Source organism: Pleurodeles waltl, chromosome 6 (genome assembly GCF_031143425.1).
Source record: "Pleurodeles waltl isolate 20211129_DDA chromosome 6, aPleWal1.hap1.20221129, whole genome shotgun sequence".
Taxonomy (NCBI): domain Eukaryota; kingdom Metazoa; phylum Chordata; class Amphibia; order Caudata; family Salamandridae; genus Pleurodeles; species Pleurodeles waltl.
This window is the reverse complement of record NC_090445.1, coordinates 287,018,635-287,039,437: the sequence shown is the minus strand read 5'-3', so window position 1 is coordinate 287,039,437 and position 20,803 is coordinate 287,018,635. Positions and strand designations below refer to the sequence as shown.

General features: G+C 48.9%; 1 protein-coding gene across 1 annotated transcript in view; it reads left to right on the top strand.

Moving 5' to 3' along the window:
* Nucleotides 1-20,803, top strand: part of SCN4A (sodium voltage-gated channel alpha subunit 4) — a 1,135,018-nt gene that overhangs the window by 790,062 nt on the left and 324,153 nt on the right. The window contains exons 17-18 of the mRNA XM_069238085.1: nt 1,375-1,425; nt 17,556-17,682. Of these exons, the coding sequence (XP_069094186.1) occupies nt 1,375-1,425; nt 17,556-17,682 (178 nt within the window). The remainder of the gene's footprint in view (nt 1-1,374; nt 1,426-17,555; nt 17,683-20,803) is intronic.

The following is a 20,803-nucleotide window of genomic DNA, read 5'->3' as shown; positions in this document are numbered from 1 at the left end:
CCTGATCATTATTCATATGCATTATTTTTAATTGTACTTTCAGACAATGTACCACTCGTTCAATTACCCTTTCATATCCCAAAAACATATCCTTCGGATCTTCAGTCATGCTGAGACCCCTATAATTTTTCATCAGATCATTGAGTACTTTTAAGCTATTCTCTGTGATGTGGGTGGTTATCCGAAACGGGAACTCCGCCTGCAACGAAACCACTCTTTCAAATCTTTATTCCCTGCCCTGAGTGTTAACTGTAGGGGCCAATGATCACTACCCTCTAGTTGCTTGACTTCAAATCCCACCACTTGCTTGAAATGCAAAACATTTACGAAGGCATAATCAATAGGGCAAACCTGATTACCTATTCAAAGGGTCTGCTTTGCAGGGCGGTCTGTGTACGTCCAATGATGCAAAAAAATCCTAAAGAGTGTAAAATTCTTACTAAGGCCCTATCCCGTGCCGCACCCTCTAATTTAGGGAAAATAGCTCACGGCACGTGTGCAGCTGCCAGCAACTCTTTAATTTATCATCAGTTGTTGGATCTAATTTATTATTAAAATCTCCTAAAATCAATACCAACTGCTCTGCTTTATTTATACATATTGTCTCCAAGTCTTCCTCAAGCAAACCCAGCTGGGTTTCATAATCTGCTGTCATCCCCGCCTGGATATAGACATTAATTACAGTGAGCTCTCGACCATCCAACATCATTATGAAGTTGACCCGACCAGCTAATAGCCAATGACTTTCTGTTTTTATCTTTGTAAATCTGTTTGCTATTCTAGTCAAGATCAAAGTAATTAAGCCACCCGACGGTCGTCCCGTGCCTAAATAGGTGGCATCCTTGAAGAGTCTCAAGAAGCCATCCACTGGTTTAGGTTCTTCGCACAGCCAAGTTTCCTGGAAACACACTATACTGTACTTTTCTAACTTCTCTTCAAATGAATCATGTTTTAAATGTTTCTTATATCATCTTAAGTTCCAGGAAAAAACAAAAAGGCGGTGCGAAGTAGCTGACAAAACTCACTAGTCTCTACTAATGTATGATTTATTCCTGTTTGTATCTTGGAATGTTACTGTGGTTAGGTATGCTGGAGTATTGTCTTGAGCCTCTATACTCCCAAGGTACGTCAACTGCACCACCCTAATGAGCCCGAAAGGAGATAGAATAGTTTTTGCTTATAGTTATGAAATTATTAAGAGTTGTTGCTCAGAATGTTTGTTGTTGAATGTGATATGTTTATTAAAACTTTGCATACTGCACATTATAGTGAATGTTTGACCGCATGTACACCCTCATATCATTGCATTTGTTTGATCTTCTGAAAGATGAAGATATTAACTGCACATAACTTACATAATCTATATTTTTGTAGGATACTGTAAAAGGAATGAATGCCACATGCACACAGCCAACCCAAGCCAAGGTAATTATTTCACCCTTAATTATATGCATGCATAGTGAAGGAGTCAGATTTTAGGAACCTTAACAGCCTCCACTGTTTACCATGCCTGGGACTCAGATCCTCTGCTATTTTTCGGGTGTCTACTGCCAGATCTTATGTCCCTTGTGCTGTTATAGTGAGGTTTATGGGAAAGTGATGGTTCATCTGGAGTGTATGCCACTTAAGTGTCAGTCACTCAAAGCTGAAGTGTCACTTAGAAATATCTGACTTTGGGGGTTATTCTAACTTTGGAGGAGTGTTAATCCGTCCCAAAAGTGACGGTAAAGTGACGGATATACCACCAGCCGTATTACGAGTTCCATAGGATATAATGGACTCTTAATACGGCTGGTGGTAAATCCGTCACTTTTCCGTCACTTTTGGGACGGATTAACACCTCCTCCAAAGTTAGAATAACCCCCTTTATCTCTCCAGTTGCGTTGATCATTCTTGATTCTCTGATCTTCGCATAATTGCCAACTTTTGACATCTGTATACAATATTCATTTTTTATGATTGGGGCTATAGTGAGACATTTGTGTCATTAAAGACAATTGACCTGAATTGATTTGAGTTATAATTGTATTTTGGATCTATTCACTGACTGGAGTTTACCGGATATCCTTTAGAAGTAGCCAGGATGGCCCTCATCTATTCCGTTGACAAGTATCTGCATTGAGAGGCGTTTCTGTTTATGAATAGTGTACGTCTCTTAACGTTTCACTCTGTACAGATTTTAGAGTTATAAGTGCTAGAATAATATTTAAGCCCATATCTCACTTTCAATACTAGGATCTTTCTACTCCCATTGGTGTGACTTAGATTACCAGCACTACATTTCCTATACGTAAAGCCCTATTCTATATGTTGCTCTACCTCAATATTATGGTGTTCGATCGAGTACCATAAAGTATCTGAGTTCTGAACCCGCAGCCACTTCCTAAAGTAACCGTGAACTGCTCAACTAGCTACCCCTGAGGAGTGAAGTATACAAAGGCATTCTTGGCTATGCAGATGGGCTGTGAAATAGCAGTGGCGCTCGCCAGCAAGCACGGACAGCCTCAGGACCGAGAGCAAAGACTCGCTTCACAAGCAGAAAGCCTAAAGTAGTGAAACAGTGAGTGTTATTCATGCTAGGGAGGACAAATAGAGCTGTATCCTTTGTATTCGGCTGCTCGATTCACATATTTACTAGACACCAAGCTAATGACAGCTGCAGACACCTGAAGAATACAGTATTGCACTATTGTTAAAAACAACCTCATTAATAATATGTTATATTACCCTTTACGCGCAGCTTGAGCAGGAAGAAGGCTGTGGCCCACGCATCTCCCACAACTTACCTTGAGATAAGGCATGTTGGTTTTTACAGAGGGAGTGAGGGAGATAACGGAGGTGAAGTAGGAAATACACGACCCTGCTCCTTGTATCTAACGTTTCTATCTTGAAAAGCGAAGACGCAAAGAAAACAGCATAATCTACTTCCAGGCATTTCTCTTCATTGTAGCAATCATAACTCGCTATTTGCAAATAAATATATATTTGGTCTCCCTTTTCTTCTAAAAACCCCATTCTTCCAGGGTTTGAATGAGCCGTTTTCTATTGTTTTAGTGTGGGACTTCGGAACAGGTAACTTGTAACTGCCCACAGGCTCATCGTGCCAACCTACCAATGCAACAGTGTTTGCAAAACCAAGTTGTTCTCCAACAAAAGATCTCTCTCCGTTTTTAGGTGTACATGTGTGCTTGCTCTCCCCCTCCCCCACAGGCGATAGCTATTGGCTTTGCCAGTGCTTGTTGCGATATGTATTGGCAGCAATAGCAAGATTTGTTACTGCTCTGTGTACAGCACATCGTATAGGAGATGCTCATGGTGACGTAAAAAAGTTTACTTTTCAGAATATAATCGTCCCTCCCACTCGACCCTTACAACACACCTCGTTGGTGCTGTTCCCCGTCACTCGTTTTCAGTGGGGGTACATCGTGGTGTTCATCGGCAGGTTTCAGACTCACACTCTGCCAGTCTCACCCATGGAAATACGGCCCTGATACGCGTGGAAATATACCGCTGGATACAACATTGAAATTTGCCTTTAGTCATATCATTTTAATTTTTGGGGGCATGTAGTTTATCTTTTGATGCACTCTTATCCAGACTTGGCTGTTGCATACAATTAATATCTCGAGTAAATCACTATAAGTAGATGTATTTCCTGAAGTCTTTCAGCACTCTCTGATCATCAATATTAGATACACAAACCGCCCGAACAGTACATTTCCAACGGCAGAGCGCATCTCTAATATGGTCCACCTATTAAGTCTATCCATATTTTATTTGAGACACGTTCAGGCCTCCACTTTCCAAGCTACAATAACGATTACTTTCATTAGTAGAATTCATGAATATTATTCGATTGTCTCAGTTTGCCTGCAAAACTCACTAGTCTACCATGAATAATACAGTCCACAGAAGGACAACAAAGCAGTGACCACTTACTACTGTGTTCGCTGCTTGAGCAAGTGCTGCATTCAGCCTGCTACTAGGGGGCGCTAGTGCTGCGCCCGTTTTAGTTAGCTTTCAGTGAAGCTGCTGCTTCTGGGCACAACACCTCTGCAGACCACTCCTAAGCAAAATACGAATGCAGTGTCGAATGGTGTGCACCACGGCTGATATAAGGTTTTGTAACCAGCGCTTAACGTTGTTAAACGCCGACAGTAAAGGCGTAACGATAATAGTGTTTAGTGAGTGCTGAACTAAACCTAGAATGCAGCTCCTGGGGTGGCTAAATATAGTTAAGAGATGTTATTTTGATCCGTGACAGGAAACTTGGCTTTGATTGCCAAAAGATCATCCATCGTTGTTGTTTGGACAGATAAACTCGTTAAACACATGGGGCCAGATGTATCAAAGGTTTTTACTCATTCTATGTCTATGGGAAAATGTGTTCATACATATGGCCCATGGTTCGATATATACGGCCGCTTAGTATCATTTTACATTTGCTGTCATCACGCGGGCCAGTCCTGTGGGAGGAGTATATTCATCATTTCATTCAGCGTGTTGGCCCGTGAGTTCAATGTGGTATGAAACTCCTTTCAATATTTCTCACTGAGTCCCTAATCTTGAAAAATTGGCAGAAAAGTGAAAAGAGCTTTGATAGTACAAACTGAAATCTGTGAATGTCATTTCAAGCAGTAGCCACATCTGAACTTTTCGCTAAGTGCTTTTGAATACAGAGTAGTGAAAATGAAGGGATCCCTGGACCTTTTTTCGCGCTTTTACAACAATCCGGATGCCCCACTTCTCTTTTAGGGCGGCAAACAGCGTTGATAGGGGTCACACTCGTGATTACTACTTCTGGCACCACAGCCACTCCTTCGGGTCAGTTTTGGGTTCTCAGCAAGATGCATTTCAACTACAGAGATTTATGGCTGAAGTTTATGGCTCAGGTAAATAAAAGGCAGCAATGGGAGGGATGTATGGATTAATGCTTGGATTAATCAGCCACTGGCAATTACTAGGGATACTTTCTGGTTATTCTTTTTTAGGTCTGGAGTTAGTCAAGGTCTTTTGCATCTCAGGAATACTTAAAAAATACATTTGAATGCTGTGGGCAAAAATACATAATACATGCATGGATACGCACATACATGCATACAGGAGTTTTGACTCGACTCCCCTTTATCCATTAGTCTGTTGTAGTGTAATTCAAATTGTGTTTACACCAACCACAGCCTACAGCTCGAGGCTATGCGCTGGCCCTCTTCAGTCTTTCATTTCCTTCTGTGTGAGTGGCAGCATTCTTTTAAAGCATTATGGTGGACATTACAACCCTGGCGGTCGGTGTTAAAGCAGCGGTAATACCGCCAACAGGCCGGCGGTAAAAAATTTGGAATTATGACTGTGGCGGAAACCGCCAACAAAGACAGCCACTTTAACACTCCGACCGCCACAGCGGTACAGACAAACAGCGCGGCGGTCACCGCCAACAGACAGGTGGAGAACAATGTACCGCCCACAGTATCACAACAGGCCAATCTGCCACCTTTTCCGGAGCGGATTCAGCGCGGATAAAAACACGGCGAAAACAGCCATTTCAAAGGGAAAACGCTCACCTCTACACACCCCACGAGGAACGACGACACCATGGAGCCGGAACTCCATATTCTCCCTGCGATAGTCTTCCTCCTCCTATACGAGGATCAACAACGCCGGCGGCGAAGACCACGGTGCGTACTGCACCTACGACATAGGGGAGGGGGAGGGAAAAACACAGTGACACACACACCCAACATCACAACCCCCACCCCGACCCTCACCCACTACAACACACACACCAATGCATATCCAAACATTACAGTAACAACCCCCAACCCCCCCCCGGAAGAATGCAAAGACAAAAGGAAATGAGTTGAACCATTGTAATATATCAAAATACAGTAACCAAATATATACATAGATTTATATATAGACATTAAACAAAATATACACCACGATTAGTAGTGCAGGTAATGCACCATTCATTGTCCGTGGACCACTGGGCCCAAAATGCATGGGTGAGGCCCACACTAGATACCTGATCAAAACGGAGAGAACACTGCAGGGGCATCAGATAGAAATACAACAGGCACCTCAGGGGGAAGGCACCTCAGCCGGATGAGTGCACCACGCCAGATCCACGAGAGGGCTCCATGCCCATTGATGTATCCTGGGGAGGGCAAAGCCACAGTTTCTCAAGTCTCTACAGTGGGTGGTTTGCCCACTGTACCATCCTGGGGAGTGCAAAGCCACAGTCTCTCAAGTCTCTACAGTAGGTGGGTTGCCCACTGTACCATCCCGGGGAGTGCAAAGCCACAGTCTCTCAATTGGATAACAGTCTCCACTGGTTCTGGAGGGGGACTGGTGCCCAGAGTGCTTCATCCTGTGCAGGACAGACAGAGTGGATGCATGTCTCCACTGGTTCTGGAGGGGGACTGGTGCCCAGAGTGCTTCATCCTGTGCAGGACAGATGGAGTGGATGCATGTCTCCACTGGTTCTGGAGGGGGACTGGTGCCCAGAGTGCTTCATCCTGTGCAGGACAGACGGAGTGGATGCATGTATCCACTGGTTCTGGAGGGGGACTGGTGCCCAGAGTTGCATCACTGCCCCTGCAGCTAATGGGCTAGCGGTGCTCGCCTTGGCGGTCTTTGCCCTGTTCAGCGGTGCTTGAGTTGGCAGTTCCTGACCTGTTTAGCGGTGCTTGCCCTGTTCAGCGGTGCATTCCATGGCGGTCTTTACCCTGTTCAGCAGTGCTTGCCCTGTTCAGCGGTGCATTCCATGGCGGTCTTTGCCCTGTTCAGCGGTGCTTGCCCTGTTCAGCGGTGCTTGCCATGGCGGCCTTTGCCCTGTTCAGCGGTGCTTGCCCTGTTCAGCGGTGCATTCCATGGCAGCCTTTGCCCTGTTCAGCGGTGCTTGCCCTGTTCAGCGGTGCTTGCCATGGCGGCCTTTGCCCTGTTCAGCGGTGCTCGCCCTGTTCAGCGGTGCTTGCCATGGCGGTCTTTGCCCTGTTCAGCGGTGCTCGCCCTGTTTAGCGGTGCTTTCCATGGCAGCCTTTGCCCTGTTCAGCAGTGCTCGCCCTGTTCAGCGGTGCATTCCATGGCGGCCTTTGCCCTGTTCAGCGGTGCTTGCCATGGCGGCCTTTGCCTTGTTCAGCGGTGCCTGGCCTGTTCAGCGGTGCTTGCCAAGGCGTTCCTTCATTGCCCAGCAGGCCTGTGGCTGGCGGTCCTTCATGGGTCAGCTGGGCTGTGGCTTGTGGGGCCCTCCTGGCCAGTGACGATTGGGCTGGCCTCCTGGGCAGTGACTCTGGCGGTGACCTCCTGGCCAGTGACGATTGGGCTGGCCTCCTGGGCAGTGACTCTGGCGGTGACCTCCTGGTCAGTGACGATTGGGCTGGCCTCCTGGGCAGTGACTCTGGCGGTGGCCTCCTGGCCAGTGACGATTGGGCTGGCCTCCTGGGCAGTGACTCCAGCGTTGGCCTCCTGGCCAGTGACGATTGGGCTGGCGGTGGCCTCCTGGGCAGCGGGGATGATGGCGGTCTTCTCCGCCGTGCTGCTCCTCCCAGACTTTGGAGATTTCTCCTGCCCCTTCCCCACCTTGGGAGGAGTCACAGCTGAGTCGACACTACCCCCGGGACCCTTGTGAGCGGCTTTGCTGGCTGGAGTCTTCCCCCTCTCCCGCCGGGCACTGTCCAACTTCTGGTGCTTCACAGGGGGGGGATTGGCTGTGCTGTGGCTCCATGCCACACTGGCTGGCCTGGTGGCCGGTGCACTCCACATACCTGTAAAAGGCACCACTGGTCCCGGAGATTTTTTTGGCTGAGGTGCTAGTACGGGACCTATGAGTTGGAGGGGGGGTGAGAAAGAGGTCAAGGTTGGCCAGGAAAAGTTTCTTAGGAACACTGGGACGGGTAGCTGGAGGGGGTTTGGGAGTGGAGGAAGAGGTAGTGGTTGTAGGAGGTGTACGTTTGGTGACTTTGGGTGAAGGTGCATGCGCTGGAGGCTGTCGTGAGGTGGATGGCTGTTGGGTGGGTGTGTGCCTGCGTTTGTGTATCTTCGGAGGGGGCGTCACAGACACACTGGGAGAGGACACAAGGGGCATGTAAATGGGAGTGGGGGTGGCGACTGCACGTGAGCGGGGTGTGGTGGTGGGTGTGCTGGTGCGGGACGTAGTGGCTGTAGTGGTAGTGCATGCAGGTGAGAGTGTAGATGAGACTGGGAGGGAGGAGGGAGCTACGAGGAGGGGGACACAGTGGAGGCAGTGGATGTTGGTATGTCTGTATGTGTGTGATGCTTGCGTGAGTGCCTGTGGGATGTGTGGTGCTTATGTTTGCCTGAGCTTCCTTTGTGTGGTGAGGTGTGTGCAGGCTGGTCTGATGGTGTGCTTGGGATAGGCTGGGGTACAGGGGATTGGGTCTGGGTGGAGGAAGTTGGAGGGGGGAGGCTAGACACAGGGACAATGGCTGCCATCAGTGCTGAGGCCAGAGTTTGCAGGGTTCGATGAAGGGCGGCCTGACCAGAATGAATGCCATCCAGGAATGCATTTGTGTGTTGCAATTCCCTTTCTACACCCTGGATGGCATTCAAAATGGTAGACTGCCCAACAGTGAGGGACCTGAGGAGGTCAATGGCCTCCTCACTGAGGGCAGCAGAGGTGACTGGGGCAGGGGCTGAGGTGCCTGGGGCGAAGGTGATGCCCACCCTCCTGGGTGAGCGGGCACGGGGCAAAGGCTGAGGGGCTGCTGGGAGGGCGGTGCTGGTAGGGGGGGTGGCGGCTGTACCTGTAGAAGTGGGCGGCACAGATTTTGCCGCCACCACAAGGGAGCTCCCATCGGAGGATGAGTCCGTGTCACTGGTTGCTGATCCTGTCCCCGCCGTGAAGCTCCCCTCGCCCTCCGTCCCACTGGTGTATTCCGAGTCCGTGGTGTGGCCCTCCATGGCCATGTGGGATGCAGCTCCCTCGTGCTCCGGTGCCACTGTACCTCCGCCTGATGATGCTGATGCACACAAGAACAGGGAGACCACAAAAAGGGGGGGGGAACGACAGAAGAAAGACAGGTTGAGTGCATGACTTACCGCTACAGTTGGCGGACAATACAGACACAGCAGCCCCCTGCACTACGTCGCGCTGTTGGGCTCTACAGATGCAATTCCTGGGATATGGCCTACATGGCTATGGTCGACATCTGCACACATAGATGACACAGGGACATGTATACCTGTACTTGGCACTCTACAGAGGTGGGGTGGGGTGCCACATGGCCTGCATTACGGAGGGGCCTAGCCTACAGAACTCGCCCTGGCCTAGGGAAACCCCCAGCCCTCCTCCCCCACCCAGACACCTTCACTGCGCGCAAAGTCCGCTAAATGATAGTGTACTCACCCCCTTGTGTCTGCTGTGATGCCCTCAAGCGCCCATCCAATTCAGGGTAGGCCACCACCAGGATCCGGAACATCAGGGGGGTCATGGTTCGACGGGCACCCCTCCCACGTTGGGAGGCCATCCCCAGCTGAGCCTCTGCCATCTTCTTGCTCCAGTGGCGAATGTCCTCCCATATTTTCCGGCAGTGGATGCTCCGTCTGTGCTGGACCCCCAGGGTCCGGACGTCCTTGGCGATGGCACGCTAAATATCCTTCTTCTGGTGGGCGCTGACCTACATGACATGTACAGGGGAAGAAGAGAAGTCATTACCAACTGCACCGTCGAAGTGAGTGGCCCACATCCCTACCCTTGCCATGTGGCACATGCATTCACAGTCCTTCATGCACGCAGAACTGTGCCCCCTTCATTCTTACAACCAGCCCTCTCTACACAGGCATAGCCCATACAACGTGCTCCGTGTGTACTTACCTGTTGGTCTGGAGGACCGTAGAGTAGCGTGTACTGGGGGAGGACCCGTCCACAAGCTTCTCCAACTCCTCTGCAGTGAAGGCAGGGGCCCTTTCCCCTGACGCACGAGCCATTGTCTCTTCCAGACTGAGGTCACAGCAGCACTTGCAGTGTAGGTCCTCTCCTGTCGAAGATCAGGTATGGAGTGATTGAACAGATAGAAAATGGCGGTCACGTCTGCGGCAGTGCATACCGTCACCGCCGGCGTACATCGTCATTGGCTCCTGGGACCCATAGGGTCCAATGTTAACCAATGCAGCATTACGCTGCGGTCTTCGACCGCCTACCGCGACGGTGTACAATGCCAGCTCAGTTACCTCACATCCCATTGTCCCACTTTAGAGGTCAGACAGCCGCCATTTCAGGGGCCCACATGGCCTCATTACCAACTGCGTCACACAGACCTAGGCCTTGTTGCGCAACTCAAATACAGGCCAGATTTTGTGTATGAATGGTGTTCTGTGTAGACTGTGGGTACATACCTCTGAGTTGTTTGACTCTGTGGTCGTTGTTGTCATTCCTAGGCACCGTCCGCTGGGACATGTGAGGAGATGGTGGAATCCTCTGGTGTACCGACCGCTGGTGGACCTGTCGACAATGGAGGAAAGACATTTGACCATCACCTACAGGTTTGACTGTGCCACAATCCAGGAACTGTGTACCCAGTTGGAGCCTGACCTGATGTCAGCAATCGGACATCCCACAGGGATCCCCCCTCAAGTGCAGGTGCTATCAGTGCTCCATTTCCTTGCAAGTGGGTCATTTCAAACAACAGTGGCCATGGCATCAGGGATGTCCCAGCCTAAGTTTTCCAACGTGTTGTCCAGAGTGTTGTCTGCCCTGCTGAAACACATGCGGAGCTACATCGTTTTCCCTCAGGTGGAGGATTTGCCTACAGTTAAAGGTGACTTCTATGCCCTTGGACATATCCCCAACATCATAGGTGCCATTGATGGGACCCATGTAGTTCTGGTCCCACCCCCCACAGGAGTGAACAGGTGTACAGGAACCGGAAGAGTTATCATTCGATGAATGTACAGATGGTATGTTTGGCAGACCAGTACATCTCACAGGTAAATGCTATGTTCCCTGGCTATGTGCATGACGCCTACATCCTGCGGAATAGCAGCATCCCTTATGTGATGGGTCAACTCCAGAGGCAGCGGGTGTGGCTATTAGGGGACTCTGGTTACCCCAACCTGTCATGGCTACTGACCCCAGTGAGGAATCCCAGGACCAGGGCAGAGGAACGCTACAATGAGGCCCATGGGCGGACTAGGAGGGTGATCGAACGCACCTTTGGCCTCCTGAAGGCCAGGTTCAGGTGCCTCCATATGACAGGTAGTTCCCTATTCTACTCACCAAGGAAGGTGTGCCAGATCATCGTGGCCTGCTGTATGCTTCACAACTTGGCTTTGTGACGACAGCTGCCTTTTCTGCAGGAGGATGGCCCAGATGACGGTGTTGTGGCAGCTGTGGAGCCTGTGGACAGTGATGAGGAGGAAGCAGAGGAAGAAGACATTGGCAACAGGGACTCAGTTATCCAGCAATATTTCCAGTGACACACAGGTGAGAACACATTCCTGCCTACTACAAGTACTTTCACACTTCTACCTCTATCCTGTCTGTTGATTTCGCCCAGTATATGGTAACTGAGTTGTACATTTCCCTTACGGTTTCACAGGTGTGGTTTCCAACATGTGTCATCTGCTTAGATTCCTCATGGACTTGAGATGTGTGACATAGGTATGTTGACATTACATTTGAAAACGCATTTTGTCACTGTCATTGCTAATACACATTTTCAAAATCACAGACTGACTCCAGATTGTTTTGTGGTTCAAGGGTGTTTATTTAAGTGCTCAAGATTTGAGGGGGGTAGTAAAATGGTGAGGGGTGATGGTGGAGGAATGTCCATGGCAGAGTCCAGTCTATTAGTCTCACAGGTGCATTGCCCATATGGGCATAGGAAGTGGAGCTGGGGTAGTTCCAATATGGACAGGGTTACAAAGTGGGAAAGTAGGATGACAATCAGGGTGGTCTCATTTCTTGGCGGGGGTCTTGGCATCGTGCTCTGTCTTGTTCCTGGATCTCAGGGACCATTTGCGGGGTGGTTCTCTGTCTGCAGGGGGTGGAGTGCTGGTGTGGTGGTCCTGTGGCGGGGCATCCTGTCCACTAGCGCCGGCGGAGGTGGTGGGCAGTTCATCGTCCAGGCTAGTGTCAGGGGCCCCTTGTAGTGCCACAGTGTCCCTCCTGGTGTTAAGTATCTCCTTCAGCACCCCTACGATGGTGCCCAGGTTGGAGCTGATGGTTCTGAGTTCCTCCCTGAACCCCAAATACTGTTCCTCCTGCAGCCGCTGGGTCTCCTGAAACTTGGCCAGTACCGTTGCCATCATCTCCTGGGAGTGGTGGTATGCTCCCATGATGGAGGAGAGGGCCTCGTGGAGAGTGGGTTCCCTAGGCCTGTCCACCCCATGTTGCACGGCAGCCCTCCCAGTTCCCCTGTGTTCCTGTGCCTCCGTCCCCTGGACCGTGTGTCCACTACCACTGCCCCCAGGTCCCTGTTGTTGTTGGAGTGATGGGTTAGCCTGGGTTCCCTGTAGTGGTGGACACACAGCTGATTGACGTGTCCTGGGGACGGAGGTATGGGCCCGCTGGGTGGGTGCTGTGCTGGTGTTACCAGAGGGTGGAAGGTCTGTGGTTGCCTGTGACTGGGTGTGGGGAACCGCCTGTCCCGAGGCCCACAATGGTCCGGGCTGGTCATCTGGATCCAGTTGGACAGAGCTGCTGTCATCACTGTGGGCCTCTTCTGTGGGTGGGGTGGAGATGTCTGGACCCTCCTGTCTGGTGGTCCTGCAGGGGTATAAAAGCATGATTATTGCATCTGTGTGTGTCATGGTGTGCAATGGGTGGGTGAGCATGTACCCCAGTGCTAGCATTCCTGTGTGGGGGCTTGTGTGATGATGGTTGAGGGGGGTGTTATGGGTATGTGCAGTGGGCATGCTTTAGTGATGGGTGTCGCTGCTTTGTTGTGTCATGCAGGGCTTGGTGTTGGGATGGGTGGTTTGTGTTATTAGTACATTTGTGAGGAGTTGGAGTGATAGGGGAGGGGGCGAGGGTGGGGGTCTGTGATAGCATGCAGGTAGGGTGGGGGATATGATAGTTAAGATTTGACTTACCAGAGTCCATTCCTCCACCGACTCCTGCGAGGCCCTCAGGATGCAGAATAGTCAAGACCTGCTCCTCCCATGTTGTTAGTTGTGGGGGAGGAGGTGGGTGTCCTCCGCCAGTCCGCTGTACCGCGATGTTGTGTCTTGATACCACGGAACGCACCTTCCCCCGTAGGTCGTTCCACCTCTTCTTGATGTCGTCCCGATTTCTTGGGTGCTGTCCCAATGCGTTGACCGTGTCGACAATTCTTCACCATAGCTCCATCTTCCTAGCTATGGAGGTGTGCTGCACCTGTGATCCAAATAGCTGTGGCTCTACCCGTACGATTTCCTCCACCATGACCCTGAGCTCCTCCTCAGAGAACCTGGGGTGTCTTTGCCGTGCCATGGGGTGGTGTAGGTGATGTGTGGGGTGGTGATAAGTGTGGTGATATGTAGTGATGTGTGGTGTTTTGTGCGTGGAAGTAGTGTGGGTGATGGTGTTGTGTGCCTGTGGCTGCTAGTTTGTGGATGGTGGTGTCTCTCTCTGGCCATCTTTCTGAATTTTTGGTCGTAGGGGTTTGTGGGTGATGTGGGTGTGTGTTTTATATTGTATTGGGTGTGTGGGACTGGTGTGTGTATGTGTATCATGTGTGTGTATTTCGAATTGTCCAATGTGGCTGTGTTTTGTAAGAGGGTGTGTATTTTGAGCGCGGCGGTGTGTACTGCCAATGGAATACCGCGGTTGAAAGACCACCGCGTGGATTCGTGGGTCGTGATAGCATGGGCGTATTTCTGTTGGTGTGACATTGGAGGTTTTGTTTTCGCCAGTTTATCACTGACCTTTGGTGTGGCGGACTTGTGTGGGTGTCTGAATTTTGTCGGATTTCGGGATGTGGGTCGTAATAGCTGTGGCAGAATTCCGCGGCGGTGTGTTGGCGGTCTTCTGCACGGCGGTAAGCGGCTTTTACCGCCAATGTTGTAATGACCCCCTATGTCATCCATAAAGAAAATAGTGCCGTTCAGCACCAAGGAATAGTGCACCAGTGGGTTTAAAAAAAAATCTAATTATTAAAAATGATTTGTGAGGGTGTGGCAGCTCTTACTGTGCCCTCGATGTCACTTCCATTGAAGTGCATCCTTTGAGAGCACTACACGTGTTGACCATTTATATAAGTGTTTAAAACGATTGAGTAATGGCTATCCTAGAGTGTGCATGGTAAGTTTGGGTGGTCACGTTTGAGCTGGAATAACCAATAAATTGTACCCTGATGTTAAATGTGACTTTATGTTCTGAAAATAAGTCAGTCCCATACTACCACCAGACTGTCTCAGTCATCTACCTGATCCGGACGCACTGCTGCTGATAATCTTAATCCCGAGAAGCAACTTCAGAGAAATGCTGATTAATCCGTCTGACACTAGTAAGTGAGTTGGGTGAGTTAGAGGCAGCGCCAGTTCTTCCATTCGGGCGGAGAAGCACCCACCTTGCAACCTCAGCAAACATGAAAAATAAAATGATTATAAAATGATTTTATTACCATTTTATTTTGCAATGCGGCCTGCCTGAGCAGAGTGGCAGGGCCATTGTGCTGACTAGTAGAAGCAGGAAGGAATGGTGGCTGTTACTCCAATTTAAAGTGCTCATGTCACTTTCGCTGGCTTTCTTGGGACGGCCAGGCCACTCAAATCAATCCTAGTGCTTCTCTCCTGCTGGTTGATATCATCAGCAGCATGAGAGCAGTGTCTGGATTGGTTAGAGGAATTGACTCAGAGATCCTGCGTTGTCTTTGAGTCACAGACCACAGGACTGGGAGGAACACGAGGGAGTGGGTAAGTACACTATTTCTAATTTACTTAAAACTGTTCTTTTTTTTTTTACCAATTTACTGGCAGTGTGACACAATTTAGAGCTGTGGTGGTTTCTCTCAGGGCCTGTAATTAAGGTCACAATATTTGTCCTACCATTTTCAACTGGAGGCAGTCGCCACTGGATAGCAGGAGCTGTCCCCATTATTAACGTCACTAAAATCAGGAGTGAGTGAGTCAAAATGGGAGGGAGTGTGAGAAGGGTACAAAGAAACAACAGGAACAAAGGGACCTGTCCATATGGAACAAGAGCCATAAGGCAGGAATTGTAACCAGGTTAATGCAAAGGCTAAATATTTAAAAGTCAAGACAAGAAAGCAGAAGCACATCTGGTCTAACAGGAGTAACCTTAGCAGATTATCTCTCATACTGAAGAAGTAGCTGATCGCACCCTTCTGTAGCTATGCCGTTCATAGGCCTTTTCATGATTACTAATTGGTGTCAGATGTGGTGGTGCATGTGAAAGAAAGGGTAGGGCCCTACCTGAATGCCTTTCACTTTAAATGCAGAGCTTTGTTGCCAACAGCTTCAGCTCCAGGCATATTGTGTCTGAGTTCACAGGAGCACGTTGATGTATTGTGTGCAACCCCCATCAGTGCCCATCTTCTCAATTGGGCTGTAACCCACTGTTGTAGTTCACCAAAGTCAACCCTTTATATCTGACAAGGGTGTGGAGTGAGTGGGTACACATTGCCTGTGATAGAGTTGGGTTTTTGTGCTACAAGTACGTGGCACTCAGTCCTAACTGCTGCTAATGCATGCACATGAGCAAGCATGCACATACATGGGCAGCCATTTTAAATACTTTTTGTTATTTTTACAATTACTGTGCTTTTTGTAACAGTTTTTACCATTCAAAACTGGCGGGCCATGTTTGCTTATAAGCACGCACACATCCATCGTCAAATGTATTTTTTCTTCTCTAAAGTATACCAAAAAACTATTACAAGATGGCTCCACCTCTGTGCATATGAATGGAGACAGACAAGTATGCTTTTTTAAACATTACAAAAACCATTCCAAGATGGTTGGTCATGCATGTGCACCTGAAAGGACAGTTGTCTTGGGATGGTTTGTGTAATAAAGTTTTACAAAAATAATTTCCAAATAAAACAGGCATTAGAAAAGCCAACCGATCTGCAACCAATTCCAGACTTAGGCCCTCATTACAACTTCAGCGGTCTTATAGAAAGACCGCCGAAGCTGCGGGCGCCACTATTCTGACAGTGCTGGTGGTATTGGTAGCTTCCTATTATGACTTTTCTGCTGGGCCAGCGGACGGAACCAGCGTTTCCGTCCGGTGGCCCAGCGGAAAAGTCACATCAACATTGCAGCCTGCTCATAATAGAGCCGGCTGCTATTTTGATGTGCAGCTAGTGCAGCAGCACCCGTTGCGCATTTCACTGCATAGGCAGTGCAGGGCCCCCAGGGGCACCCCAAGTCCCCCTTACTGCCATCCTTTTCATGGCGGTGTTTACCGCCATGGCAGGCTGGCGGTGGGGACTCATAATCCCCAGGGCAGCAATGCTTGCACCTCCGCCCTGGGGATTATGACCACCTGGCGAAAGCCTGGTGGTAAGTTGCGGGGGCCGGCGGTATAACCGTGGCTAATGCGCCACAGTCATAATACACTGGCGGTACACCGACCGCCAGGGTCGTAATGAGGCCCTTAGTACTTACTGAGTATTACTGTCCTTGTTTTTTTGGCATTTATGCTAAAAAGGTTTGACCTTCCTCTTAAATGCCGTCCAAATTATTAATCACTTTCATCCACTTTCCAATCATTATATGGCCTATGGAAAGAGGGTGTCAACTGTCTATTGCCCCACGGTCCCTTTTTTTATGGCTTTGGTATCAAATCCTTAGAGCGGAACAGAGGGTGAGATATTCACTATTCAATAACCATTAATGGATGTCTCCTAAAATGAGCTTATAAGAGTTAATATCTTGTTGGAATGGTATTAGAGTCATGTTTAGACGTACTCTCATGACTATTGTGTGTTTTATTAAGGGTATGTCACAACAGCCTGAAATACAAGACGTCTTGCTTTGCTTTGAAAAACCATTGGCAAGGCACAATAATGTGAATAACATTTGTCATGGCTATGCTAAGGCATTTATAAATCCCCTAGATGTGCAGGGTTTTCTTAAAGCGATTCTCAGTAAACTCCTTTGGTGGGTTTAATGCTGAATTGTGCTAGATTTGTTCTCCATATTGGAGTGACAACCAGAGAAAGAAAAAAAAAAATCAGTCTTCGGTCATGCATTGTAGGTGTTCAATTAATATAAACCTCCTTAAGAAAAGCCTCAAACCTAAAAAAATAAGCCAGACCGGCTATGAAAGTAGAAAAACTGGACCATCAAAAAGCAAACAAATATATATATACTTCCTGGGGACAACAGGGCTGGGGTGACTACTGGAGGTCCTGATGGATGAGGACAAATTGCAGAGCACCAAATGAGGGAGCAGAGGGAAATGATCGAATACCACTTGACAGGGGCCAGGGGGGAAGGTGCTGCACCAGAACTTTGAGGTGGTAGAGGAGATGGGAATAGGCCTTTTAAAACACCTTTCATATTTATATACATAGCTTGGTACTCAGTGACCTGCAGATACATGTTTATTATAATGTACAATGTGTAATTTGGGTTTTCTTGTATAACCATAGAAAAAAATACATGATGGTGATTCGTCCATCGCCAGCACTGCAGATTATAAACCTCCTGTGGAGGAAGAGAAGGATGATGGGGCTGAACACCAGGAGGAGGAAGGACCACAGGAGTGCTTTACAGAAGGTAAGCAACCAAGCACTCTAGATTGTATAAGCCTTTTTTATGTCTAATAATTTAATGGAAAACCACAACTGTTTCCTGACTGTCGTATCTGCTCCCCATCAAACGTTGGCACTTATTAAATGTAATAAGGCAACCCAATGTTACCTAAAGGGTGAAACAGACCTTTCAGTAGTGACAAATTTAGGAGTTTCTCATTACCAGGACATTCCGCTTAAATATATTCTATGGCTACCACCTAATCGAACCTGAAACAGACAAGCCCACTTTTAAACACAACAACATTGCTTGAATATTGAATTATCCCAAATATCCCTTTCCATTGACGCCTATAATCCACAGCACAGATTTCAAGGGGGTCGCTGATCCAAACTTTACTACCTGAAATGCTGGAAATCCCCTTCTGCTAAATACTTTTTTGTAGATGGAGATGTTCGCACACAGGAAACCTTAATGGAAAAGTGGGTCATAATTAAACTGGTGATTATAAACCTGATTTAGAGTTTGACAGACGGGTTACTCCTTCACAAATGTGATGGATTTCCTATCCGCCGTAATACAATTTCCATAGGAAATAATGGAATCTTAATAGAGCGGACAGGATATCCGTCACGTTTGTGATGGAGTAACCCCCTTTGCCAAACTCTAAATTAGGCCCTATCTTCTTACACAAGAGTTTCATTGGGTGGCAGGGAGACTACAGTGACAACTGATGAATAGAGATGACACTCACTTAAAGCCCCTTTTCAGTACCAACGTGGACGGAAGTGTAGCTCCTGGCTATACAAATATATTATGCACCTCGTGCCCCATTAAAAACTCACCTACATTACACAGTGGAAGCGGGGTCTGAGTATAGACTTCTCTGACAATGATTGGAGGGCAATATGAAGGAGAATTGCAGGGTCTTCCATGTGCTTACAGCACAGAGCTAGTGCATTTAAATTGTTAACCAGATTGTTCCTCACCCCCACTTGGCCTGAGTGAGCTTGGCCTGAGTGAGCAGGCCACCGCTAGCTCCCCCCTGCTACCTCACTAGCCAGGCACTGCTAGGCTTTTGTTGCCCAGGCTCCTTCTGCCATCCAAGGCCTCCAGGGACCTCTGCAAGGTCTCCCGGGGCCAGGACTGCATTGCTCAACCCGCACCACTTTTCCCCTGCATTTTTCGGTTCCCACCATCCTCCCACACTTCCCAATTCACCTGAGCCCCCTCCAAAATGAAGGCTGTGGCCACAGTGGACATGTGCAGCAGGCGTGCCACCAGCGTGCCAAAGTTAAGCTCATCTGCACCTGGACCATGCCCAGCGCCAGGAACCCTGGCTTGCCACACCCCCAACGGATATTTCTCACAGAACTCAGTACCCTGAACCTCGGATGAAGCAACAACTGCTACCTTGCATCTCCTCGTGCCACAACAGGACATTTCATCCCTATCCGGTGCCGCTTTACCGCCGCTCCAAGATCGACCGTCACTCCAGCGAACCACGCCTTGCCAGCCAGCCAACCCATACCTGGAACAACTAAGCTGCATACTAATGAATGCCAGATCATTTTGCAAACATGCCACGGAAATCTGGGGCACCATCTCCACCCTTGCATCTGACATAGCCTTCATTACAGAGACCTGGCTCACCCCCTCTTCCTCCCTGGGTATTGCCACAGCCATACGCATTGGCTACAAGATGAAGCACCGCAACAGCACCAACAAACACGGAGGTGGCATCGCTATCATCCACAAAGAATCCATCAGCTGCTTCAACACAGAAGACAAGACCACAACGTTCATGGAACACATGAACTTCTGGCTCTGCCCCAATGACTACACTACTATCAACTGCACACTCGCCCAATTACAACACAACTATCAAAGGCACACTCACATACAGACCCCCAGAAACCTTCTCTTGCATCAGTGATGCCTTTGCTGAATTCATTACCCATCTCGCCATCAAGTCTGAACACTACTGCTTTCTGGGAGAACTCAAACAACCGCTCACAGACCCCATGCACAAACCAGGGCACACGTTAGACCCCATTTTTATGTCCGCAGCTGGGCTAAGGTCACCCAACACAACTGGGAACACGCCCTCAGCACCACCCTACCATCGACACTGCAGACCTGAACCTGGCAGTAGAAAAATTCAACGCCTGGATCACCTGTGCCACTGACTAAGTTGCACTCACCAAACAGTCCAGACCTCATAGGCCTAATAGACAGGCCAGTTGGTACACCCCAGAACTCAGCACGACGAAATGCATACGCAAACAACTGGAAAGAAAGTGGCGGACCACCAGAAACAACATAGACTGGGCTGCCTTCAAAATGGCCCTCAACAACTACTAGCACAAGTTCAAAGCCACCACAAAGGAGGCCCTGAGATGCCAGATCAAAACCAGAGCCAACCACACCAAAAAACTCTTTGCTATAGTCAATGAGTTCACCCACCAGCTAGCCACAGAAAACTCCGTTCATCCTCTCAGGAACTTTGTGATGCCCTCACCAATTATTTCCACAACAAGATTGAGACCATCTACAGAAACTTTAACTCCCTTCCTGCTGACCGCCCCGAAACCACACCCAACATGGCCACCATCCACCCGCTCACCACATGGGAGCTTCTCACCGCACCGAACACTAACACCCTCATGAACTCCATTTACCCAGGAGCACCCACCGACCCCCTGCCCTCAGCTTAGCAAGCCACATATTCAGCCTTCAGCTTACCACCATCTTCAACACCTCCAGCACCACAGCCACCTTCCTGAAGGCCTGGAAATGTTCAAATGTAAGACCTCTCCTCTAAAAGGTATCAGCAGACTTCAACGAACTACAGAACTACCTTCCCATCACTCTGCTTCCGTTCCCAGCCAAATCCTGGAGAAGACCAGCAATCTCCAATTCACAGAGTACCTGGAAAGAAACAACCTGCTGGATCCCACACAATCTGGTTTCAGAGCGAACCACAGCATCAAGACAGCCCTCATCGCTGCTACAGATGACATTCGTCCCCTATGTGACAAAGGAGAATCAGCCACCGTAACCCTGCTGGAGCTCTCCGCAGCCTTCAACACCGTCTCCCACTGCACACTTATCCACCGACTAGGACATATCAGAATCGCAGACA